This window comes from Tachypleus tridentatus, chromosome 2 (genome assembly GCF_004210375.1).
Source record: "Tachypleus tridentatus isolate NWPU-2018 chromosome 2, ASM421037v1, whole genome shotgun sequence".
In the NCBI taxonomy this organism is placed as follows: Eukaryota; Metazoa; Arthropoda; class Merostomata; order Xiphosura; family Limulidae; genus Tachypleus; species Tachypleus tridentatus.
In genome coordinates, this window is record NC_134826.1 from 155,000,080 (window position 1) to 155,028,075 (window position 27,996).

A 27,996-nucleotide genomic window follows, 5' to 3' on the forward strand; every position below is an offset into this window, starting at 1 on the left:
CAGATTCTAAAAAATAAGGATTTCTGTAGGATAGTTATCGATCAGATTTAGTGAAACGAATGATTAACCCTTAAACAGACGTGAGAAAGCGAAATGATAAAATCACGTGACAAAGTTTTCCTAATCCGGAAGTGCTCAGAAGACAGGACGGAAATTGAACGAAGAATCATCGAAAACAAAGTTTACTCTGAGAACTAGTCGTTGTGGAAGGGAAATCACACAATCATATTTTATGTTTTACTGCCCTTATAACTAATATACTTCGTCACACACACCATGTCACCAGTCTAGATATTACAAAATTCGAAATATTTAAGACAGTGATGAAATAACTGTTAAAGATGAAATACTTGATGAAAACAAAGCCTAACCGAACATTAATGTCAACAATGTTTTATGGAGAATGTTCCAAAAACTGCAAGTATTAATTTCATGTTTTCCATTCTACTGTTGGCCTTATAATTTTGTTATCAGATCATATCTTTTTAGTTACTAGTACTACCTTAACCTCCTAATGAGTTCATCATGTGTTTTAGTTACTATGGTACCTTAATCTCCTAATGAGTTCATCATGTGTTTTAGTTACTATGGTACCTTAACCTCCTAATGAGTTCATCATGTGTTTTAGTTACTATAGTACCTTAATCTCCTAATGAGTTCATCATATGCTTTAGTTACTATGGTACCTTAATCTCCTAATGAGTTCATCATGTATTTTAGTTACTATGGTGCCTTAACCTCCTAATGAGTTCATCATGTGTTTTAGTTACTATGGTACCTTAACCTCCTAATGAGTTCATCATGTGTTTTAGTTACTATGTTACCTTAACCTCCTAATGAGTTCATCATGTGTTTTAGTTACTATGGTACCTTAATCTTCTAATGAGTTCATCATGTAGTTTAGTTATTATGTTACCTTAACCTCCTAATGAGTTCATCATGTGTTTTAGTTACAATGGTACCTTAATCTCCTAATGAGTTCATCATGTAGTTTAGTTACTATGGTACCTTAACCTCCTAATGAGTTCATCATGTGTTTTAGTAACTATGGTACCTTAACCTCCTAATGAGTTCATCATGTGTTTTAGTTACTATGGTACCTTAAACTCCTAATGACTTCATCATGTGTTTTAGTTACTATGGTACCTTAACCTCCTAATGAGTTCATCATGTGTTTTAGTTACTATGGTACCTTAATCTTCTAATGAGTTCATCATGTAGTTTAGTTATTATGTTACCTTAACCTCCTAATGAGTTCATCATGTGTTTTAGTTACTATGGTACCTTAACCTCCTAATGAGTTCATCATGTGTTTTAGTAACTATGGTACCTTAACCTCCTAATGAGTTCATCATGTGTTTTAGTTACTATGGTACCTTAACCTCCTAATGAGTTCATCATGTAGTTTAGCTACTATGTTACCTTAACCTCCTAATGAGTTCATCATGTGTTTTAGTTACTATGGTACCTTAATCTTCTAATGAGTTCATCATGTAGTTTAGTTATTATGTTACCTTAACCTCCTAATGAGTTCATCATGTGTTTTAGTTACAATGGTACCTTAATCTCCTAATGAGTTCATCATGTAGTTTAGTTACTATGGTACCTTAACCTCCTAATGAGTTCATCATGTGTTTTAGTAACTATGGTACCTTAACCTCCTAATGAGTTCATCATGTGTTTTAGTTACTATGGTACCTTAAACTCCTAATGACTTCATCATGTGTTTTAGTTACTATGGTACCTTAACCTCCTAATGAGTTCATCATGTGTTTTAGTTACTATGGTACCTTAATCTTCTAATGAGTTCATCATGTAGTTTAGTTACTATGTTACCTTAACCTCCTAATGAGTTCATCATGTGTTTTAGTTACTTGTAGTACCTTAACCTCCTAATGAGTTCATCATGTGTTTTAGTTACTATGGTACCTTAATCTCCTAATGAGTTCATCATGTGTTTTAGTTACTATGGTGCCTTAACCTCCTAATGAGTTCATCATGTGTTTTAGTTACTATGGTGCCTTAGCCTCCTAATGAGTTCATCATGTGTTTTAGTTACTATGGTGCCTTAACCTCCTAATGAGTTCATCATGTGTTTTAGTTACTATGGTGCCTTAACCTCCTAATGAGTTCATCATGTGTTTTAGTTACTATGGTACCTTAATTTCTTTAGGAGATGATTATACTATTTATTCAGAACGTAAGGTTTCAACATAAACTTTAGGTAGTTCCGTGGGAAGCCACTACGTGTCTGATTCTGATTGAGTTAAACCTTAAGGAGGAGAAACAACAGTAGTATCTGAACCCCAAATGACGTCACAGCTCTGAAGCGGTTTAACTACTTAACTTGAAATCTTCGTGTTTACTTCCAATATGACAACTAAAATGTGCTTGTGGAGTGAACAACAACTCGGTAGACATCCTCCAGAGTCCAGTCACCATCAAGAATTGAATCTTGCACATAATAATGAGCTGTACGAAAAGAATGTCTTATCAACATCATCTTCACTGAACAGTATCAACTCGGAGATTTACAGGATCGAACAACTCAATAAGGAACATGATACAAAGATTGGAAGGATAGTCAAAACGTTTGAGGTAAGTATTGGTAAGATTGTCAATAAGTTTAAGGTAAGTGTTGGTACGATTGTCAATAAGTTTGAGGTAAGTGTTGGTAAGATTGTCAATAAGTTTGAGGTAAGTGTTGGTAAGATTGTCAATAAGTTTGAGGTAAGTGTTGGTAAGATTGTCAAGTCGTTTGAGGTAAGTGTTGGTAAGATTATAAAGACGTTTGAGGTACTGTTGGTAGGATTATCAAGACGTTTGCAGCATGTATTGGTAAGATTGTCAAGATGTTTGAGGTAAGTCTTAGTAAGACTCTCAAGAAGTGTGGAGTAAGTCTTAGTAAGTCTGTCAATAAGTTTGAGGTAAGTCTTAGTAAGACACTCAAGAAGTGTGGAGTAAGTCTTAGTAAGACTGTCAATAAGTTTGAGGTAAGTCTTAGTAAGATTGTCAATAAGTTTGAGGTAAGTCTTAGTAAGACTGTCAATAAGTTTGAGGTAAGTCTTAGTAAGACTCTCAAGAAGTGTGGAGTAAGTCTTAGTAAGACTGTCAATAAGTTTGAGGTAAGTCTTAGTAAGACTGTCAATAAGTTTGAGGTAAGTCTTAGTAAGACTCAAAAAGTGTGGAGTAAGTCTTAGTAAGACTGTCAATAAGTTTGAGGTAAGTCTTAGTAAGACTGTCAATAAGTTTGAGGTAAGTATAGAAGCAATTTCTTTACAAACTCTGTAATGTTATCACCATTTCTGTGTGTCCTATCTCTAGTTTCACTTTTATACATCAAACGTTTTACTATCTGTAGATTATACTTCCTATCTATACCTACATATTTGTTTTCTAAACTTTCTATCTCAACTTACACATCTGTTTCCTAAACGTTTTACTATCTGTAGGTTATACTTCCTACCTCTATCTACATATCTATTTCCTAAACGTCCTACCATCTGTAGGTTATACTTCCTACCTCTATCTACATATCTGTTTCCTAAACGTCCTACCATCTGTAGGTTATACTTCCTACCTCTATCTACATATCTGTTTCCTAAACGTCCTACCATCTGTAGGTTATACTTCCTACCTCTATCTACATATCTGTTTCCTAAACGTCCTACCATCTGTAGGTTATACTTCCTACCTCTATCTACATATCTGTTTCCTAAACGTCCTACCATCTGTAGGTTATACTTCCTACCTCTATCTACATATCTGTTTCCTAAACGTCCTACCATCTGTAGGTTATACTTCCTACCTCTATCTACATATCTGTTTCCTAAACGTCATACCATCTGTAGGTTATACTTCCTACCTCTATCTACATATCTGTGTCCTAAACGTCCTACCATCTGTAGGTTATACTTCCTACCTCTACCTACATATCTGTGTCTTAAACATCCTACCATCTGTAGGTTATACTTCCTACCTCTACCTACATATCGGTGTCCTAAACATCCTACCATCTGTAGGTTATACTTCCTACCTCTACCTACATATCGGTGTCCTAAACGCCCTACCATCTGTAGGTTATACTTCCTACCTCTACCTACATATCTGTTTTATAAACGCCTTACCATCTGTAGGTTATACTTCCTACCTCTACCTACATATCTGTTTTATAAACGCCCTACCATCTGTAGGGTATACTTCCTACCTCTACCTACATATCTGTTTTATAAACGCCTTACCATCTGTAGGTTATACTTCCTACCTCTACCTACATATCTGTTTTATAAACGCCTTACCATCTGTAGGTTATACTTCTTACCTCTACCTACATATCTGTTTTATAAACGCCCTACCATCTGTAGGTTTATACTCTTACCTCTACCTACATATCTGTTTTATAAACGCCTTACCATCTGTAGGTTATACTTCTTACCTCTACCTACATATCTGTTTCCTAAACATCCTACCATCTGTAGGTTATACTTCTTACCTCTACCTACATATCTGTTTTATAAACGCCTTACCATCTGTAGGTTATACTTCTTACCTCTACCTACATATCTGTTTCCTAAACATCCTACCATCTGTAGGGTATACTTCCTACCTCTATCTACATATCTGTTTCCTAAACGTCATACCATCTGTAGGTTATACTTTCTACCTCTATCTACATATCTGTGTCCTAAACGTCCTACCATCTGTAGGTTATACTTCCTACCTCTACCTACATATCGGTGTCCTAAACATCCTACCATCTGTAGGTTATACTTCCTACCTCTACCTACATATCGGTGTCCTAAACGCCCTACCATCTGTAGGTTATACTTCCTACCTCTACCTACATATCTGTTTTATAAACGCCTTACCATCTGTAGGTTATACTTCCTACCTCTACCTACATATCTGTTTTATAAACGCCCTACCATCTGTAGGGTATACTTCCTACCTCTACCTACATATCTGTTTTATAAACGCCCTACCATCTGTAGGGTATACTTCCTACCTCTACCTACATATCTGTTTTATAAACGCCTTACCATCTGTAGGTTATACTTCTTACCTCTACCTACATATCTGTTTTATCAACGCCTTACCATCTGTAGGTTATACTTCTTACCTCTACCTACATATCTGTTTCATAAACGCCTTACCATCTGTAGTTTATACTTCTTACCTCTACCTACATATCTGTTTTATAAACGCCTTACCATCTGTAGGTTATACTTCTTACCTCTACCTACATATCTGTTTCCTAAACATCCTACCATCTGTAGGTTATACTTCTTACCTCTACCTACATATCTGTTTCCTAAACATCCTACCATCTGTAGGGTATACTTCCTACCTCTACCTACATATCTGTTTTATAAACGCCTTACCATCTGTAGGTTATACTTCTTACCTCTACCTACATATCTGTTTTATAAACGCCCTACCATCTGTAGGGTATACTTCCTACCTCTACCTACATATCTGTTTTATAAACGCCTTACCATCTGTAGGTTATACTTCTTACCTCTACCTACATATCTGTTTTATAAACGCCTTACCATCTGTAGTTTATACTTCTTACCTCTACCTACATATCTGTTTCCTAAACGCCTTACCATGTGTATGTTATACTTCCTACCTCTATCTACATTTATGACACTTGATACTTTTCCCGCCACTTCTCTTTATTTATTTTCCTACCTTTATCATCATTTCTTGAACGTCATATTTTTCCCTTTACTTATGCTTTCTAAAATTCTGACTTCTGTCAACAGTTTTGATTCATAAATTTCCTATCCTTACCTTCTAGTTTTTAGATTTGATACAACTACAGATCTGTTTCCTGACTGCCTACTTTCATCACCGTTCATGTTAATTACATAGCTACACACTGTGTTGCTGTGATCTGCCTACCAAGGTTATGCGCCACAAGGAAGACATATAGTGAAATTTCTAATTTCTATCAGTGACAACAAAGAAGATGGCCTCTGTGTTTGTTTTCATCAATATTATATTTACCAAAGTTTAGAAGTTCACCACCATCTTATGTTTCTCTAATTTTTTTCTCTCTATTCTTACATTTAACTTCTTCTAAACATGCTGGAGTCAGATAACAGGTTTAGGGATTTATAGGTTCGTATTTCGATGTTCTGAACAGGTGGTGAGAGAGTGGACTGAAAGGAAGAGACGCCACAAGGAACTAGAACGTCCGGACTCTTTCCTCCAGAAGTTTGCCATGAGTGATATTACTGATGTTTATGACAAAGACAGTAGTAAACAAACAGCAGAAAGGTGATTCTTGTTACTATGTCTAACAGAATGTCTACATGTTACTGTTTACCCAGTATAAAGGTTTCTATTGATTTCCTTACGAACGTAGACTTGATGGAAGATGACATAGGCTCAGAAAAAGATAACTTTTAATAATTCTAACAATAATAACACTGTTCCAAAAATATTTCAAATATCTGCAAAAACTTATGTTTCACAAGTAATGTGATCATAATACATAGATTATTGTATCAATATAACTATATCACTGGCTAATGGTAGACATCAGGTTATGTTGTTTCTGTATGATTACATTACTAGCTAGTGATAAACATCACGTTAGGTTTTGTTGTCGTTTCTGTGTACCTGTGTCACTGGCTAGTGGTAGACACCACGATAGGTTGTTGTTTCTGTGTAGCTGTGTCACTGGCTAGTGGTAGACACCACGATAGATCGTTGTTTCTGTTTAGCTGTGTCACTGTCTAGTGGTAGACATCACGGTAGTTTGTTGTCTCTGTGTAGCTGTGTCACTGGCTAGTGGTAGACACCACGGTAGTTTGTTGTTTCTGTGTAGCTGTGTCACTGGCTAGTGGTACACATCACGGTAGTTTGTTGTTTCTGTGTAGCTGTGTCACTGGCTAGTGGTAGACATCACGGTAGATTGTTGTTTCTGTGTAGCTGTGTCACTGGCTAGTGGTAGACATCACGGTAGTTTGTTGTTTCTGTGTAGCTGTTTCACTGGCTTGTGGCACACATCACGGTAGTTTGTTGTTTCTGTGTAGCTGTGTCACTGGCTAGTGGTAGACACCACGATAGTTTGTTGTTTCTGTGTAGCTGTGTCACTGGCTAGTGGTACACATCACGGTAGTTTGTTGTTTCTGTGTAGCTGTGTCACTGGCTAGTGGTAGACACCACGATAGATTGTTGTTTCTGTGTAGCTGTGTCACTGGCTAGTGGTAGACACCACGATAGGTTGTTGTTTCTGTGTAGCTGTGTCACTGGCTAGTGGTAGACACCACGATAGATTGTTGTTTCTGTTTAGCTGTGTCACTGACTAGTGGTAGACACCACGATAGGTTGTTTTCTCTGTGTACCTGTGTCACTGACTAGTGGTAGACACCACGATAGGTTGTTTTCTCTGTGTACCTGTGTCACTGACTAGTGGTAGACACCACGATAGGTTGTTTTCTCTGTGTAGCTGTGTCACTGGCTAGTGGTAGACACCACGATAGATTGTTGTTTCTGTTTAGCTGTGTCACTGGCTAGTGGTACACATCACGGTAGTTTGTTGTTTCTGTGTAGCTGTGTCACTGGCTAGTGGTAGACACCACGGTAGTTTGTTGTTTCTGTGTAGCTGTGTCACTGGCTAGTGGTAGACACCACGATAGGTTGTTGTTTCTGTGTAGCTGTGTCACTGGCTAGTGGTAGACACCACGATAGATTGTTGTTTCTGTTTAGCTGTGTCACTGGCCAGTGGTACACATCACGGTAGTTTGTTGCTCTGCGTAGCTGTGTCACTGGCCAGTGGTAGACACCACGGTAGTTTGTTGTTTCTGTGTAGCTGTGTCACTGGCTAGTGGTACACATCACGGTAGTTTGTTGTTTCTGTGTGGCTGTGTCACTGGCTAGTGGTAGACATCACGGTAGTTTGTTGTTTCTGTGTAGCTGTGTCACTGGCTAGTGGTAGACACCACGGTAGTTTGTTGTTTCTGTGCAACTATGTCATTGGCTAGTGGTAGACATCACGTTATGTTGTTGTTTCTGTATGACTACGTGATTGGCTAGTGGTAGACATCACGTTATGTTGTTGTTTCTGTATGACTACGTGATTGGCTAGTGGTAGACATTACGTTAGGTTGTTGTTTCTGTATAACTGTGTCATTGGCTAGTGGTGCACATCACGGTAGATTGTTGTTTCTGTGTAGCTGTGTCACTGGCTAGTGGTAGACATCACGTAAAGTTGTTGTTTCTGTACACCTTTGTGCAAATTAACTGAAACAAATGGTCATTTTACAATATTTTGTAATGGCGGCCGGCGTAGGGTCTTTGGACCCGCTGATTTCCTTTAATAGTCATTTTTTCACACAGACGGCGTAATTAGCTGTGTTTTGTAGTACGGTCGATCTATTTTTGGGATATATGACGAAATTTTGAGGAATATTACTGTGTAAACAAGTTCTAATAAAATGTATTATACTAATAATGTGCAAGTTTCACCTAGCAGTAAACAAATTTTACTACAATGTATTGAACTAAGACTGTGTAGGTTTCCTCTAGCAGTCACAAACTTGTACAAAAATGTATTGTACTAATACTGTTTATGTTTTGTCTAGCAGTAACGAATGTTTAACTATAATGTATTGTACTTATACTGTTTATGTTTTGTCTAGCAGTAACGAATGTTCAACTATAATGTATTGTACTTATACTGTTTATGTTTTGTCTAGCAGTAACGAATGTTCAACTATAATGTATTGTACTAATACTGTTTATGTTTTGTCTAGCAGTAACGAATGTTTAACTATAATGTATTGTACTAATACTGGTTATGTTTTGTCTAGCAGTAACGAATGTTCAATTATAATGTATTGTACTAATACTGTTTATGTTTTGTCTAGCAGTAACGAATGTTTAACTATAATGTATTGTACTAATACTGTTTATGTTTTGTCTAGCAGTAACGAATGTTTAACTATAATGTATTGTACTAATACTGTTTATGTTTTGTCTAGCAGTAACGAATGTTTAACTATAATGTATTGTACTAATACTGTTTATGTTTTGTCTAGCAGTAACGAATGTTTAACTATAATGTATTGTACTAATACTGTTTATGTTTTGTCTAGCAGTAACGAATGTTCAACTATAATGTATTGTACTAATACTGTTTATGTTTTGTCTAACAGTAACGAATGTTTAACTATAATGTATTGTACTAATACTGTTTATGTTTTGTCTAGCAGTAACGAATGTTTAACTATAATGTATTGTACTAATACTGGTTATGTTATGTCTAGCAGTAACGAATGTTTAACTATAATGTATTGTACTAATACTGTTTATGTTTTGTCTAGCAGTAACGAATGTTTAACTATAATGTATTGTACTAATACTGTTTATGTTTTGTCTAGCAGTAAAGAATGCTCAACTATAATGTATTGTACTAATACTGGTTATGTTTTGTCTAGCAGTAACGAATGTTTAACTATAATGTATTGTACTAATACTGTTTATGTTTTGTCTAGCAGTAACGAATGTTTAACTATAATGTATTGTACTAATACTGGTTATGTTTTGTCTAGCAGTAACGAATGTTTAACTATAATGTATTGTACTAATACTGTTTATGTTTTGTCTAGCAGTAACGAATGTTCAACTATAATGTATTGTACTAATACTGTTTATGTTTTGTCTAGCAGTAACGAATGTTTAACTATAATGTATTGTACTAATACTGTTTATGTTTTGTCTAGCAGTAACGAATGTTCAACTATAATGTATTGTACTAATACTGGTTATGTTTTGTCTAGCAGTAACGAATGTTCAACTATAATGTATTGTACTAATACTGTTTATGTTTTGTCTAGCAGTAACGAATGTTTAACTATAATGTATTGTACTAATACTGTTTATGTTTTGTCTAGCAGTAACGAATGTTCAACTATAATGTATTGTACTAATACTGGTTATGTTTTGTCTAGCAGTAACGAATGTTTAACTATAATGTATTGTACTAATACTGTTTATGTTTTGTCTAGCAGTAACGAATGTTCAACTATAATGTATTGTACTAATACTGGTTATGTTTTGTCTAGCAGTAACAAATGTTCAATTATAATGTATTGTACTAATACTGTTTATGTTTTGTCTAGCAGTAACGAATGTTTAACTATAATGTATTGTACTAATACTGTTTATGTTTTGTCTAGCAGTAACGAATGTTTAACTATAATGTATTGTACTAATACTGTTTATGTTTTGTCTAGCAGTAACGAATGTTCAACTATAATGTATTGTACTAATACTGGTTATGTTTTGTCTAGCAGTAACGAATGTTTAACTATAATGTATTGTACTAATACTGTTTATGTTTTGTCTAGCAGTAACGAATGTTCAATTATAATGTATTGTACTAATACTGGTTATGTTTTGTCTAGCAGTAACGAATGTTTAACTATAATGTATTGTACTAATACTGTTTATGTTTTGTCTAGCAGTAACGAATGTTTAACTATAATGTATTGTACTAATACTGTTTATGTTTTGTCTAGCAGTAACGAATGTTCAACTATAATGTATTGTACTAATACTGGTTATGTTTTGTCTAGCAGTAACGAATGTTTAACTATAATGTATTGTACTAATACTGTTTATGTTTTGTCTAGCAGTAACGAATGTTCAACTATAATGTATTGTACTAATACTGGTTATGTTTTGTCTAGCAGTAACGAATGTTCAACTATAATGTATTGTACTAATACTGTTTATGTTTTGTCTAGCAGTAACGAATGTTCAATTATAATGTATTGTACTAATACTGTTTATGTTTTGTCTAGCAGTAACGAATGTTTAACTATAATGTATTGTACTAATACTGTTTATGTTTTGTCTAGCAGTAACGAATGTTTAACTATAATGTATTGTACTAATACTGTTTATGTTTTGTCTAGCAGTAACGAATGTTCAACTATAATGTATTGTACTAATACTGGTTATGTTTTGTCTAGCAGTAACGAATGCTTAACTATAATGTATTGTACTAATACTGTTTATGTTTTGTCTAGCAGTAACGAATGTTCAATTATAATGTATTGTACTAATACTGGTTATGTTTTGTCTAGCAGTAACGAATGTTCAACTATAATGTATTGTACTAATACTGGTTATGTTTTGTCTAGCAGTAACGAATGTTTAACTATAATGTATTGTACTAATACTGTTTATGTTTTGTCTAGCAGTAACGAATGTTCAACTATAATGTATTGTACTAATACTGTTTATGTTTTGTCTAGCAGTAACGAATGTTCAACTATAATGTATTGTACTAATGCTGTTTATGTTTTGTCTAGCAGTAACGAATGTTCAACTATAATGTATTGTACAAATACTGTTTATGTTTTGTCTAGCAGTAACGAATGTTTAACTATAATGTATTGTACTAATACTGTTTATGTTTTGTCTAGCAGTAACGAATGTTTAACTATAATGTATTGTACTAATACTGGTTATGTTTTGTCTAGCAGTAACGAATGTTTAACTATAATGTATTGTACTAATACTGTTTATGTTTTGTCTAGCAGTAACGAATGTTTAACTATAATGTATTGTACTAATACTGGTTATGTTTTGTCTAGCAGTAACGAATGTTTAACTATAATGTATTGTACTCATACTGTTTATGTTTTGTCTAGCAGTAACGAATGTTCAACTATAATGTATTGTACTAATACTGTTTATGTTTTGTCTAGCAGTAACGAATGTTTAACTATAATGTATTGTACTAATACTGTTTATGTTTTGTCTAGCAGTAACGAATGTTCAACTATAATGTATTGTACTAATACTGTTTATGTTTTGTCTAGCAGTAACGAATGTTCAATTATAATGTATTGTACTAATACTGTTTATGTTTTTGTCTAGCAGTAACGAATGTTTAACTATAATGTATTGTACTAATACTGTTTATGTTTTATTCTAGCAGTAACGAATGTTTAACTATAATGTATTGTACTAATACTGTTTATGTTTTGTCTAGCAGTAACGAATGTTCAACTGTAATGTATTGTACTAATACTGGTTATGTTTTGTCTAGCAGTAACGAATGTTTAACTATAATGCATTGTACTAATACTGTTTATGTTTTGTCTAGCAGTAACGAATGTTCAATTATAATGTATTGTACTAATACTGGTTATGTTTTGTCTAGCAGTAACGAATGTTTAACTATAATGTATTGTACTAATACTGTTTATGTTTTGTCTAGCAGTAACGAATGTTTAACTATAATGTATTGTACTAATACTGTTTATGTTTTGTCTAGCAGTAACGAATGTTCAACTATAATGTATTGTACTAATACTGGTTATGTTTTGTCTAGCAGTAACGAATGTTTAACTATAATGTATTGTACTAATACTGTTTATGTTTTGTCTAGCAGTAACGAATGTTCAACTATAATGTATTGTACTAATACTGGTTATGTTTTGTCTAGCAGTAACGAATGTTCAACTATAATGTATTGTACTAATACTGTTTATGTTTTGTCTAGCAGTAACGAATGTTTAACTATAATGTATTGTACCTAATACTGTTTATGTTTTGTCTAGCAGTAACGAATGTTTAACTATAATGTATTGTACTAATACTGGTTATGTTTTGTCTAGCAGTAACGAATGTTTAACTATAATGTATTGTACTAATACTGTTTATGTTTTGTCTAGCAGTAACGAATGTTTAACTATAATGTATTGTATTAATACTGGTTATGTTTTGTCTAGCAGTAACGAATGTTTAACTATAATGTATTGTACTCATACTGTTTATGTTTTGTCTAGCAGTAACGAATGTTCAACTATAATGTATTGTACTAATACTGTTTATGTTTTGTCTAGCAGTAACGAATGTTTAACTATAATGTATTGTACTAATACTGTTTATGTTTTGTCTAGCAGTAACGAATGTTCAACTATAATGTATTGTACTAATACTGGTTATGTTTTGTCTAGCAGTAACGAATGTTCAACTATAATGTATTGTACTAATACTGGTTATGTTTTGTCTAGCAGTAACGAATGTTCAACTATAATGCATTGTACTAATACTGGTTATGTTTTGTCTAGCAGTAACGAATGTTCAACTATAATGTATTGTACTAATACTGTGATGGTTTCCTCCAGTAGTAAAACAAGTTCTACTAAAATGAATTGAACTAATACTGTGTAAGTTTCCTTTAGCAGTAGCGAAAGTTCTACTAAAAAGAATCGCACTTAAAATGTGTTAGATTTCTCTTGCAGTAAATACGTTCTACGAAAATCTATTAAACTAATACTATGTGATATCCTCTATCATTAACAAAATTTCTACTAAATTGTATTGAACTAATAATGTGTCAGTTTCCTCTTATAGTAACGAAAGTTCTACTAAAATATTTTGAACTAATAGTGTACATGTTTCCTCTAGCAGTAACGAAAGGTATACTAAAATATATTGTATTAATACTGTGTAAGTTTCCTCTAACAGTAACGAAAGTTCTATTAAATAGAATTGTGCTTATAATGTGTTAGTTTTCTCTTGTAGTAAACAAGTTCTACTAAATGGTATTAAACTAATACTGTGTGGTATCCTCTATCAGTAACAAAATTTGTACTAGTAAAACGATAGTTGTACTAAAATGTATTGTATTAATAATGTTTTGGTTTCCTCTAGTAGTAACGAAAGTTCTACTAAAATACATTGTACTAACACTCTCTTTGTTTCCTGTAGCTCAAACAAAAGTTCTACTCAAATGTTTTGTATTGATAATATGTAAGTTTATAGTAGCAGTTGTATCGAACTAAAATTGTGTGAGTTTCCTGTAGCAGTAAACAAGTTCTCTTAAAATGAATTGAACTAATACTGTGTAAGTTTCCTCTAGCAGTAACGAAAGGTATACTAAAATATATTGTATTAATACTGTGTAGGTTTCCCTTAGCAGTAACGAAAGTTTTACTGAAATGTACGGTACCAATAATGTGTTGGTTTCCTCTAGCAGTAACAATAGTTCTACTATAATGTATTGCAGTAATATTGTTTAAGTTTCCTCTAGCAGTAACGAAAGTTCTAGTAAAATGTATTGTACTAATTGTGTGTAGGTTTCCTCCAGCTGTATCGAAAGTTCTAGTAAAATGTATTGTACTAATTGTGTGTAGGTTTCCTCCAGCAATATCGAAAGTTCTAGTAAAATGTATTGTACTAATTGTGTGTAGGTTTCCTCCAGCTGTATCGAAAGTTCTAGTAAGATGTATTGTACTAATTGTGTAGGTGTCCTCCAGCTGTATCGAAAGTTCTAGTAAAATGTATTGTACTAATTGTGTAGGTGTCCTCCAGCTGTATCGAAAGTTCTAGTAAAATGTATTGTACTAATTGTGTGTAGGTTTCCTCCAGCAATATCGAAAGTTTTAGTAAAATGTATTGTACTAATTGTGTGTAGGTTTCCTCCAGCTGTATCGAAAGTTCTAGTAAAATGTATTGTACTAATTGTGTGTAGGTTTCCTCCAGCAATATCGAAAGTTCTAGTAAAATGTATTGTACTAATTGTGTGTAGGTTTCCTCCAGCAATATCGAAAGTTCTAGTAAAATGTATTGTACTAATTGTGTGTAGGTTTCCTCCAGCTGTATCGAAAGTTCTAGTAAAATGTATTGTACTAATTGTGTGTTGGTTTCCTCCAGCAGTATCGAAAGTTATAGTAAAATGTATTGTACTAATTGTGTGTAGGTTTCCTCCAGCTGTATCGAAAGTTCTAGTAAAATGTATTGTACTAATTGTGTGTAGGTTTCATCCAGCAGTATCGAAAGTTCTAGTAAAATGTATTGTACTAATTGTGTGTAGGTTTCCTCCAGCAGTATCGAAAGTTCTAGTAAAATGTATTGTACTAATTGTGTGTAGGATTCCTCCAGCTGTATCGAAAGTTCTAGTAAAATGTATTGTACTCATTGTGTGTAGGTTTCCTCCAGCAGTATCGAAAGTTCTATTAAAATGTATTGTACTAATTGTGTGTAGGTTTTCTCCAGCAGTATCGAAGGTTCAGGTAAAATGTATTGTGCTAATTGTGTGTAGGTTTCTTCCAGCTGTATCGAAAGTTCTACTAAAATGTATTGTACTAATTGTGTGTAGGTTTCCTCCAGCTGTAACAGTAATATTTCGATTTCTTTAGAAGCTTCCAATACCGAACGTTTGTGCTGGATCCAGCATGTAATCTATATTATCATTGGCTGGCTGTCATCACACTAGCTGTCCTCTACAATACCATCTTTATTATTGGTCGGAGCGTTTTCTGGAAACTGCAGAACCTCCAGCCTTTCCTGTGGTACATTTTGGACTATGTTAGTGATTGTATTTATGTAGTGGATATGGTGTTTCAAGTCAGGACCGGTAAGCATCTTCCTCCATTTTTCTTTGTTTCTCGGTACATAAAAATGATTGTGAAACAGGAAAGGAAAAATGTGTTATCTCTCTGGGTTTGAAAAAAGGATGTTCTATCTCGGGGTATCAGAGAAATGTGTGTCATATCTGGGTTTGAAGAAGTGTGTCGTATCTTGGGGTATGAGGGAAGTATATCGGGCTTTGTAGAGACATTTTAAGTAACTTTCATATCCGTGATTTTTACTTTATCAAAAACTACGTAATAATAGTTTTAGACGTGAATTACTTTCCTTTTATCCGAAACATGTTAAACTGTTTCTAGTGGCGTTAGAAATTTTAGAAATAATAGTTTTCTATATGATTCAGTCAAAATGGCAATTAAACCCATTTAATTATTAACCGACAGTATTATTAATAATTGGATTTATGACTTTATAAATTCTGAGTTGGAACACAGTTTGTGGACACACAACGTACTTCCTAAGCTGAATGTGAACACACTAAACACAGTTTGTAGATACACAACGTACTTCCTAAGCTGAATGTAAACACGCTAAACACAGTTTGTGGATATACAACGTACTTCCTAAGTTGAATGTAAACACACTAAATACAGTTTGTGGATACACAACGAACTTCCTAAGCTGAATGTGAACACACTAAACACAGTTTGTGGATATACAACGTACTTCCTAAGTTGAATGTAAACACACTAAATACAGTTTGTGGATACACAACGAACTTCCTAAGCTGAATGTGAACACACTAAACACAGTTTGTGGATATACAACGTACTTCCTAAGTTGAATGTGAACACACTAAACACAGTTTGTGGATACACAACGTACTTCCTAAGTTGAATGTAAACACACTAAACACAGTTTGTGGATATACAACGTACTTCCTAAGTTGAATGTAAACACACTAAACACAGTTTGTGGATACACAACGTACTTCCTAAGCTGAATGTGAACACACTAAACACAGTTTGTGGATACACAACGTACTTCCTAAGCTGAATGTAAACACACTAAACACAGTTTGTGTATACTAAACGTACTTTCTAAGTTGAATGTGAACACACTAAACACAGTTTGTGGATACACAACGTACTTCCTAAGTTGAATGTAAACACACTAAACACACTTTGTGGATACACAACGTACTTCCTAAGCTGAATGTGAACACACTAAACACAGTTTGTGGATACACAACGTACTTCCTAAGCTGAATGTAAATACACTAAACACAGTTTGTGTATACACAACGTACTTTCTAGGTTGAATGTAAACACACTAAACACAGTTTGTGGATACACAACGTACTTTCTAAGTTGAATGTAAACACACTAAACATAGTTTGTGGATACACAACGTACTTCCTAAGCTGAATGTAAACACGCTACACACAGTTTGTGGATACACAAGGTTCTTACTGAATTAAAGGTAAACACAATAAACACAGTTTGTGGATAAACAAGGTTCTTACTGAATTGAAGGTAAACACAATAAACACAGTTTGTGGATAAACAAGGTTCTTACTGAATAGAAGGTAAACACAATAAACACCGCTTGTGGATGTACAAGAAACGTCCCGAGTTCATTATAAACACACTAAAGAGAAATTGATGACATACAAGGTACTTCCTGATTTGAATGTAAACACAATTAAAACAGTTTGTGGATACACAAGGTACTTCCTGAGTCGAATGTAAACACACTAAAGACACTTTGTGTATACACAACGTACTTCCTAAGTTGAATGTAAACACACTAAACACACTTTGTGGATACACAACGTACTTCCTAAGCTGAATGTAAACACACTGAACACAGTTTGTGGATACACAACGTACTTCCTAAGCTGAATGTAAACACACTAAACACAGTTTGTGTATACACAACGTACTTTCTAAGTTGAATGTGAACACACTAAACACAGTTTGTGGATACACAACGTACTTCCTAAGCTGAATGTAAACACGCTACACACAGTTTGTGGATACACAACGTACTTCCTGATTTGAATGTAAACACAATTAAAATAGTTTGTGGATACACAAGGTACTTCCTGAGTCGAATGTAAACACACTAAATACAGTTTGTGGATACACAACGTACTTCCTAAGCTGAATGTGAACACACTAAACACAGTTTGTGGATACACAACGTACTTCCTAAGTTGAATGTAAACACACTAAACACAGTTTGTGGATACACAACGTACTTCCTAAGTTGAATGTAAACACACTAAACACAGTTTGTGGATACACAACGTACTTCCTAAGTTGAATGTAAACACACTAAACACAGTTTGTGGATACACAACGTACTTCCTAAGCTGAATGTGAACACACTAAACACAGTTTGTGGATACACAACGTACTTCCTAAGTTGAATGTAAACACACTAAACATAGTTTGTGGATACACAACGTACTTTCTAAGCTGAATGTAAACACACTAAACATAGTTTGTGGATACACAACGTACTTCCTAAGCTGAATGTGAACACACTAAACACAGTTTGTGGATACACAACGTACTTCCTAAGTTGAATGTAAACACACTAAACACACTTTGTGGATACACAACGTACTTCCTAAGTTGAATGTAAACACACTAAACACACTTTGTGGATACACAACGTACTTCCTAAGCTGAATGTAAACACACTAAACACAGTTTGTGGATACACAACGTACTTTCTAAGTTGAAGGTAAACACGCTAAACACAGTTTGTGGATACACAACGTACTTCCTGATTTGAATGTCAACACAATTAAAATAGTTTGTGGATACACAAGGTACTTCCTGAGTCGAATGCATACACAATAAACACAGTTTCTGGAGACACAAGGTACCTCCTGAATTAAATGCAAAACTAACAACGTCCTGTTCTCTTTTGCACTGTGTTCCGTCTTCTGTAGAAATTACCTCGAAATATCTAATGACGTTTTGTAGTTCTGTCGTTTGGTAAAGGCTGCTCTATATTTGTATACCGTAATCTCTATTTCTGTAGTGTGGTAAAAATGATTTTTGTTTCTCTTTCATGATTTCTAGTTGTGTAGTGTGATAAAGAATGATTTGTGTTTCTGTTCCATGATCTCTATTTCTGTAGCGTGATAAAGAATGATTTGTGTTTCTGTTCCATGATCTCTATTTCTGTACTGTGATAAAGAATGATTTGTGTTTCTGTTCCATGATCTCTAGTTCTGTAGTGTGATAAAGAATGATTTGTGTTTCTGTTCCATAATCTCTAGTTCTGTAGTGTGATAAAAATGATTTGTGTTTCTCTTCCATGACCTCTAGTTTTTAGTGTGATAAAGAATGATTTGTGTTTCTATTCCATGATCTCTAGTTCTGTAGTGTGATAAAGAATGATTTATGTTTCTGTTCCATGATCTCTATTTCTGTAGTGTGATAAAGAATGATTTGTATTTCTGTTCCATGATCTCTAGTTCTGTAGTGTGATAAAGAATGATTTGTGTTTCTGTTCCATGATCTCTATTTCTGTAGTGTGGTAAAAATGATTTTTGTTTCTCTTTCATGATTTCTAGTTGTGTAGTGTGATAAAGAATGATTTGTGTTTCTGTTCCATGATCTCTATTTCTGTACTGTGATAAAGAATGATTTGTGTTTCTGTTCCATGATCTTTAGTTCTGTAGTGTGATAAAGAATGATTTGTGTTTCTGTTCCATAATCTCTAGTTCTGTAGTGTGATAAAAATGATTTGTGTTTCTCTTCCATGACCTCTAGTTTTTAGTGTGATAAAGAATGATTTGTGTTTCTATTCCATGATCTCTAGTTCTGTAGTGTGATAAAGAATGATTTATGTTTCTGTTTCATGATCTCTATTTTTGTAGTGTGATAAAGAATGATTTGTATTTCTGTTCCATGATCTCTAGTTCTGTAGTGTGATAAAGAATGATTTGTGTTTCTGTTCCATGATATTTATTTCTGTAGTGTGATAAAGAATGATTTGTGTTTCTGTTCTATGATCTCTATTTCTGTAGTGTGATAAAGAATGATTTGTGTTTCTGTTCCATGATCTCTAGTTCTGTAGTGTGATAAAGAATGATTTGTGTTTCTGTTCCATGATTTCTAGTTCTGTAGTGTGATAAAGAATGATTTGTGTTTCTGTTCCATGATCTCTATTTCTGTAGTGTGATAAAGAATGATTTGTGTTTCTGTTCCATGATTTCTAGTTCTGTAGTGTGATAAAGAATGATTTGTGTTTCTGTTCCATTATCTCTATTTCTGTAGCGTGATAAAGAATGATTTGTGTTTCTGTTCCATGATCTCTAGTTCTGTAGCGTGATAAAGAATGATTTGTGTTTCTGTTCCATGATCTCTATTTCTGTAGCGTGATAAAGAATGATTTGTGTTTCTGTTCCATGATCTCTATTTCTGTAGTGTGATAAAGAATGATTTGTGTTTCTGTTCCATGATCTCTATTTCTGTACTGTGATAAAGAATGATTTGTGTTTCTGTTCCATGATCTCTAGTTCTGTAGTGTGATAAAGAATGATTTGTGTTTCTGTTCCATGATCTCTAGTTCTGCAGTGTGATAAAAATGATTTGTATTTCTGTTCCATGATCTCTAGTTCTGTAGTGTGATAAAGAATGATTTGTGTTTCTGTTCCATGATATTTATTTCTGTAGTGTGATAAAGAATGATTTGTGTTTCTGTTCTATGATCTCTATTTCTGTACTGTGATAAAGAATGATTTGTGTTTCTGTTCCATGACCTCTAGTTTTTAGTGTGATAAAGAATTATTTGTGTTTCTGTTCCATGATCTCTAGTTCTGTAGTGTGATAAAGAATGATTTATGTTTCTGTTTCATGATCTCTATTTCTGTAGTGTGATAAAGAATGATTTGTATTTCTGTTCCATGATCTCTAGTTCTGTAGTGTGATAAAGAATGATTTGTGTTTCTGTTCCATGATATTTATTTCTGTAGTGTGATAAAGAATGATTTGTGTTTCTGTTCTATGATCTCTATTTCTGTACTGTGATAAAGAATGATTTGTGTTTCTGTTCCATGATCTCTAGTTCTGTAGTGTGATAAAGAATGATTTGTGTTTCTGTTCCATGATTTCTAGTTCTGTAGTGTGATAAAGAATGATTTGTGTTTCTGTTCCATGATCTCTATTTATGTAGTGTGATAAAGAATGATTTGTGTTTCTGTTCCATGATTTCTAGTTCTGTAGTGTGATAAAGAATGATTTGTGTTTCTGTTCCATTATCTCTAGTTCTGTAGCGTGATAAAGAATGATTTGTGTTTCTATTCCATGATCTCTATTTCTGTAGCGTGATAAAGAATGATTTGTGTTTCTGTTCCATGATCTCTAGTTCTGTAGTGTGATAAAGAATGATTTGTGTTTCTGTTCCATGATCTCTATTTCTGTAGCGTGATAAAGAATGATTTGTGTTTCTGTTCCATGATCTCTATTTCTGTAGTGTGATAAAGAATGATTTGTGTTTCTGTTCCATGATCTCTATTTCTGTAGTGTGATAAAGAATGATTTGTGTTTCTGTTCCATGATCTCTATTTCTGTACTGTGATAAAGAATGATTTGTGTTTCTGTTCCATGATCTCTAGTTCTGTAGTGTGATAAAGAATGATTTGTGTTTCTGTTCCATGATCTCTAGTTCTGCAGTGTGATAAAAATGATTTGTGTTTCTCTTCCATGACCTCTAGTTTTTAGTGTGATAAAGAATTATTTGTGTTTCTGTTCCATTATCTCTAGTTCTGTAGCGTGATAAAGAATGATTTGTGTTTCTGTTCCATGATCTCTATTTCTGTAGTGTGATAAAGAAGGATTTATGTTTCTGTTCCATGATCTCTAGTTCTGTAGCGTGATAAAGAATGATTTGTGTTTCTGTTCCGTTATATCTAGTTCTGTAGTGTGATAAAGAATGATTTGTGTTTCTGTTCCATGATTTCTAGTTCTGTAGTGTGATAAAGAATGATTTGTGTTTCTGTTCCATGATCTCTAGTTCTGCAGTGTGATAAAAATGATTTGTGTTTCTCTTCCATGACCTCTAGTTTTTAGTGTAATAAAGAATTATTTGTGTTTCTGTTCCATTATCTCTAGTTCTGTAGCGTGATAAATAATGATTTGTGTTTCTGTTCCATGATCTCTATTTCTGTAGTGTGATAAAGAATGATTTATGTTTCTGTTCCATTATCTCTAGTTCTGTAGCGTGATAAAGAATGATTTGTGTTTCTGTTCCATGATCTCTATTTCTGTAGTGTGATGAAGAATGATTTGTGTTTCTGTTTCATTATCTCTAGTTCTGTAGCGTGATAAAGAATGATTTGTGTTTCTATTCCATGATCTCTAGTTCTGTAGTGTGATAAAGAATGATTTGTGTTTCTGTTCCATTATCTCTAGTTCTGTAGCGTGATAAAGAATGATTTGTGTTTCTGTTCCATGATCTCTATTTCTGTAGTGTGATGAAGAATGATTTGTGTTTCTGTTTCATTATCTCTAGTTCTGTAGCGTGATAAAGAATGATTTGTGTTTCTATTCCATGATCTCTAGTTCTGTAGTGTGATAAAGAATGATTTGTGTTTCTATTCCATGATCTCTAGTTCTGTAGTGTGATAAAGAATGATTTATGTTTCTGTTCCATGATCTCTATTTCTGTAGTGTGATAAAGAATGATTTGTGTTTCTGTTCCATTATCTCTAGTTCTGTAGCGTGATAAAGAATGATTTGTGTTTCTGTTCCATTATCTCTAGTTCTGTAGCGTGATAAAGAATGATTTGTGTTTCTATTCCATGATCTCTAGTTCTGTAGTGTGATAAAGAATGATTTGTGTTTCTGTTCCATGATCTCTAGTTCTGTAGCGTGATAAAGAATGATTTGTGTTTCTGTTCCGTTATATCTAGTTCTGTAGTGTGATAAAGAATGATTTGTGTTTCTGTTCCATGATTTCTAGTTCTGTAGCGTGATAAAGAATGATTTGTGTTTCTGTTCCATGATCTCTAGTTCTGTAGTGTGATAAAGAATGATTTGTGTTTCTGTTCCATTATCTCTAGTTCTGTAGCGTGATAAAGAATGATTTGTGTTTCTGTTCCATGATCTCTATTTCTGTAGTGTGATGAAGAATGATTTGTGTTTCTGTTCCATTATCTCTAGTTCTGTAGCGTGATAAAGAATGATTTGTGTTTCTATTCCATGATCTCTAGTTCTGTAGTGTGATAAAGAATGATTTGTGTTTCTGTTCCATGATCTCTAGTTCTGTAGTGTGATAAAGAATGATTTGTGTTTCTGTTCCATGATCTCTATTTCTGTAGTGTGATAAAGAATGATTTGTGTTTCTGTTCCATGATCTCTAGTTCTGTAGCGTGATAAAGAATGATTTGTGTTTCTGTTCCATGATCTCTAGTTCTGTAGCGTGATAAAGAATGATTTGTGTTTCTGTTCCATGATCTCTAGTTCTGTAGTGTGATAAAGAATGATTTGTGTTTCTGTTCCATGATCTCTAGTTCTGTAGCGTGATAAAGAATGATTTGTGTTTCTGTTCCATTATCTCTAGTTCTGTAGTGTGATAAAGAATGATTTGTGTTTCTGTTCCATGATCTCTAGTTCTGTAGTGTGATAAAGAATGATTTGTGTTTCTGTTCCATGATCTCTATTTCTGTAGCATGATAAAGAATGATTTGTGTTTCTGTTCCATGATCTCTATTTCTGTAGTGTGATAAAGAATGATTTGTGTTTCTGTTCCATGATCTCTAGTTCTGTAGCGTGATAAAGAATGATTTGTGTTTCTGTTCCATGATCTCTAGTTCTGTAGTGTGATAAAGAATGATTTGTGTTTCTGTTCCATGATCTCTATTTCTGTAGTGTGATAAAGAATGATTTGTGTTTCTATTCCATGATCTCTAGTTCTGTAGTGTGATAAAGAATGATTTGTGTTTCTATTCCATGATCTCTTGTTCTGTAGTGTGATAAAGAATGATTTGTTTTTCTGTTCCATTATCTCTAGTTTTGTAGCATGATAAAGAATGATTTGTGTTTCTATTCCATGATCTCTATTTCTGTAGTGTGATAAAGAATGATTTGTGTTTCTATTCCATGATCTCTAGTTCTGTAGTGTGATAAAGAATGATTTGTGTTTCTATTCCATGATCTCTTGTTCTGTAGTGTGATAAAGAATGATTTGTGTTTCTATTCCATGATCTCTAGTTCTGTAGTGTGATAAAGAATGATTTGTGTTTCTGTTCCATTATCTCTAGTTCTGTAGCGTGATAAAGAATGATTTGTGTTTCTGTTCCATGATCTCTATTTCTGTAGTGTGATAAAGAATGATTTGTGTTTCTATTCCATGATCTCTAGTTCTGTAGTGTGATAAAGAATGATTTGTGTTTCTATTCCATGATTTCTAGTTCTGTAGCGTGATAAAGAATGATTTGTGTTTCTGTTCCATGATCTCTAGTTTTGTAGCATGATAAAGAATGATTTGTGTTTCTATTCCATGATCTCTATTTCTGTAGTGTGATAAAGAATGATTTGTGTTTCTGTTCCATGATCTCTAGTTCTGTAGCGTGATAAAGAATGATTTGTGTTTCTGTTCCATTATCTCTAGTTCTGTAGCGTGATAAAGAATGATTTGTGTTTCTATTCCATGATCTCTAGTTCTGTAGTGTGATAAAGAATGATTTGTGTTTCTGTTCCATGATCTCTTGTTCTGTAGTGTGATAAAGAATGATTTGTGTTTCTGTTCCATTATCTCTAGTTCTGTAGTGTGATAAAGAATGATTTATGTTTCTGTTCCATGATCTTTTGTTCTGTAGTGTGATAAAGAATGATTTGTGTTTCTGTTCCATGATCTCTATTTCTGTAGTGTGATAAAGAATGATTTGTGTTTCTGTTCCATGATTTCTAGTTCTGTAGTGTGATAAAGAATGATTTGTGTTTCTGTTCCATGATATTTATTTCTGTAGTGTGATAAAGAATGATTTGTGTTTCTGTTCCATGATCTCTATTTCTGTAGTGTGATAAAGAATGATTTGTGTTTCTGTTCCATTATTTCTAGTTTTGTAGCATGATAAAGAATTATTTGTGTTTCTCTTCCATGATCTCTCGTCCTGTAGTGTGATAAAGAATGTTTTGTTTCTTCCATGATCTCTAGTTCTAAATTTTTGTAATGATTTATTTATTTTTCTATTAGAAGTTTTGTACTTCTATAGTTGGTAAAGAGTGACTTGTGCTTCTACCCGAAGATCTGTAGCTGTAATGTTTGATTAAAATTGATTGATTCTTCGCTACTGAATTCTGTAGTTCTAAAGAGTGGTTTATATTTTCATTCCATGTAATGTTGTTTTAAACGTTTTAAATATTGTTTTATGTTTCTCTATGAAGTTCTTTTGCCGCAGAGTTTGGTAACATTGATTTATGTTTTTCTATTTTTATTTTCTTTATGAAGTTCTCCAGTTCTGAAATTTTTTAATTTTATAAAACAATTAATTTAAGTTTCAGAGTTTAGTAAAGATTGATTTAAGTTTCTATAGCACTGTCTCTAATTTGATGGATATTACGTTTCTATACCTCGTTATTTTGTTTTAAAGTTATTGAAGATTGGTATATGTTTTTATATCATGTACACTTGTTTTCACATTTGTTCTTGTTGTAATGTTAGTTTAATCAACATCGTAAAATATATCCTCTTACATTTTTTTAAGTTCTCTAGTAAAGTGCTAAACAACGATATTGAAATACAACTGATAATTCTTGTATGTCAGGTTATCTCCACCAGGGTCTTCTTGTCCGCGATGCTAAAAGACTGTTCTCTAACTACATGAGATCTACCTACTTTAAACTGGATGTTTTCAGTCTGTTACCTACAGACATAATGTATTGTGTTCTTGGAGTTTCGTGTGAAGAGCGTGTTCCGTGTTCAGTCATCGTTCGTCTGAACAGACTTCTTCGCTGGCACCGAATGCTCGAGTTCTTTGACAGAACAGAGACAAGAACTAACTTCCCATATGCCTTCCGGATAACCAAACTTATATTCTACATATTGGTCATCATCCACTGGAATGCCTGTATATATTTCTCCGTGAGCTACTGCATTGGTTTCGGGTCGGACGGTTGGGTTTACAAGAACGTGAGTGAACCCAAATTCAGCACGTTTCGTCACCAGTACATCTACTGTTTCTACTGGTCCACGCTGACGCTGACAACCATTGGTGAGGTCCCTATTCCGGAAAGAGACATTGAATACCTTTTTGTCGTTTTCGACTTCTTGGTCGGTGTTCTCATCTTCGCCACGATTGTTGGCAATGTTGGCAGCATGATTACCAACATGAATGCCGCCAGGGCAGAGTTCCAGAACCGAATGGACAGCATCAAACAATACATGGAGTTTCGGAAAGTCTCCAAGGATCTGGAGAACCGCGTTATCAAGTGGTTTGATTACTTGTGGACCAATAAACAGTCGCTGGATGAAGAAGCCATCACGTCCATGCTGCCGGACAAGCTGAAAGCTGAAATTGCCATAAACGTTCATCTTGCCACTTTAAAGCAGGTGAAACTGTTTCAGGACTGTGAACCAGGACTTCTTGTCCAGCTGGTCCTCAAACTCCGGTTACAGGTGTTCAGTCCTGGAGACTATATCTGTCGCAAAGGAGATGTGGGTAAAGAAATGTACATTGTAAAGCGAGGTAGGTTAAGTGTGGTTGGTGACGATGGAAAGACTGTGTTTGCCACACTTAGTGATGGAAGTGTGTTTGGTGAACTGAGTATTTTAAAGATATCCGGTATGAAGACAGGGAACAGGAGGACGGCTAATGTCCGTAGTGTCGGCTACTCAGACCTGTTCTGTCTATCAAAGGAGGACCTTTGGAGCGTGCTGGAAGAATATCCGGAGGCCAAAAAACTGCTAATCGAACGTGGCAGACAGATTCTGTTGAAAGATGGACTCTTGGACCAGGAACAACTGACAGATACTGATCAACAAAGGGAAAATTTGCAAGAACTGTGTACACATCTTGAACAAGGGTTGGACAATATCCAAACTCGATTTGCTCGTCTTCTAGCTGAATATTCAGCTTCTCAGATGAAAATAAAGCGTCGAATGACCCAATTAGAGAAGACTGTTTACCCTGGGAGACAAAATAGTGATGATAACAGCGGTGAAGTTAATCAGAACATTTGGGATGTCTTTACTGGACCAAGGGTTAACAATGCTGGAATTAACCCCAACAATCAGAATATGTTTACTGCACCAAATGTTAATAGTGGTAAAATTAACCCAAACAATCAGGATATGTTTAGTGGACCAAATGTTAACAGTGGTGAAGGTGACCCAAACAATCAGGATATGTTTACTGGACCAAACGTTAACAGTAGTGAAGGTAACCCAAACAGCCAGGATATGTTTACTGGACCAAATGTTAACAGTGGTGAAATTAACCAAAACATTTGGAATGTCTTTACTGGAACGAATGATAACAGTGGTAAAGGTAACCCAAACAATCAGGATTTGTTTACTGGACTAAATGTTAACAGTGGTGAAGGTGACCCAAACAGCCAGGATATGTTTACTGGACCAAACGTTAACAGTGGTGAAGGTGACCGAAACAGCGAGGATATGTTTACTGAACCAGATGTTAACACAAGTGAAGACTATATGAAAAACGTGGAGCAATCTTCACAAGAAACATTGTGATATTCGTAATAGGAGTGAAAAACCAAAAAAGCCCTAGCTGTCCACCTTTATCGGAAGACCCTGCAAAGTGATAATGTGACCACAAATGAGAGGAACCACAGCTAGATTTATCATATATAAGTTATATGAAACGTCAAACATTATAATAAACAAGTATGGGTGTACGATGGGAGTTAATGTAAGTGGTTAATTATAAAACTATGTTCTGGGTGAAAATATTGACAGCCATCTTAGATTGCATCTTATCATTTGCAAAAACATAGTCGTATCAATGGAATATATACTTTAATACGTATTTAACAACAAACACAGACATATTTACCATCCTCAAAATGCTAAAAGTCCAAAGGACTTCCTTCCACCCCACCCCTCGATAAGCAACAATATAATCAGATTATGAAGGTTACCAACGAAATTAGGCTTATGGGTACTAATATCTGTTTAAGATCCCTTGAGGATAGCGACCTGGACAGCCAATGAACAAGCGAATCAGATATTTAACGGTTACCATGTAAACAAAATACATGTGGGATACGAAACATAACTAATCATACGTATATGACAAATTTCAAATAAGTGACATTTTTATTTCTGTCTAAAGTTAGTTGTAAACAGGGGTAGTTTGACATAAAACAAACAAACCCGGGCAATATAGTGTCATACATACTGGAGAAGCAATTAGCATTTAAAATGAATTTCTAAGAATGTCTCAACCAAACCTCTTTACCAACCAATCACCTCTAAGAATGTCTCAACCACACCTCTTTACCGACCAATCACCTCTAAGAATGCCTCAACCACACCTCTTTACCGACCAATCACCTCTAAGAATGCCTCAACCACACCTCTTTACCGACCAATCACCCCGTGATACAATCAGCTCCTCGACCAATCATCCCGTGACACAATCAGCTCCTCGACCAATCA

At 34.3% G+C, this 27,996-nt stretch overlaps 1 protein-coding gene across 1 annotated transcript; it reads left to right on the forward strand.

Moving 5' to 3' along the window:
- The first annotated feature begins 3 nt into the window (after positions 1-3).
- Positions 4-27,285, forward strand: LOC143245419 (cyclic nucleotide-gated channel alpha-3-like). The gene is made up of 5 exons (XM_076491755.1): positions 4-421; positions 2,229-2,598; positions 6,152-6,285; positions 15,177-15,394; positions 25,142-27,285. Exons 2-5 carry the CDS (start codon positions 2,374-2,376, stop codon positions 27,067-27,069), a joined length of 2,505 nt encoding a protein of 834 aa, XP_076347870.1. The 5' UTR covers positions 4-421; positions 2,229-2,373; the 3' UTR covers positions 27,070-27,285.
- The last annotated feature ends 711 nt before the right edge of the window (positions 27,286-27,996 follow it).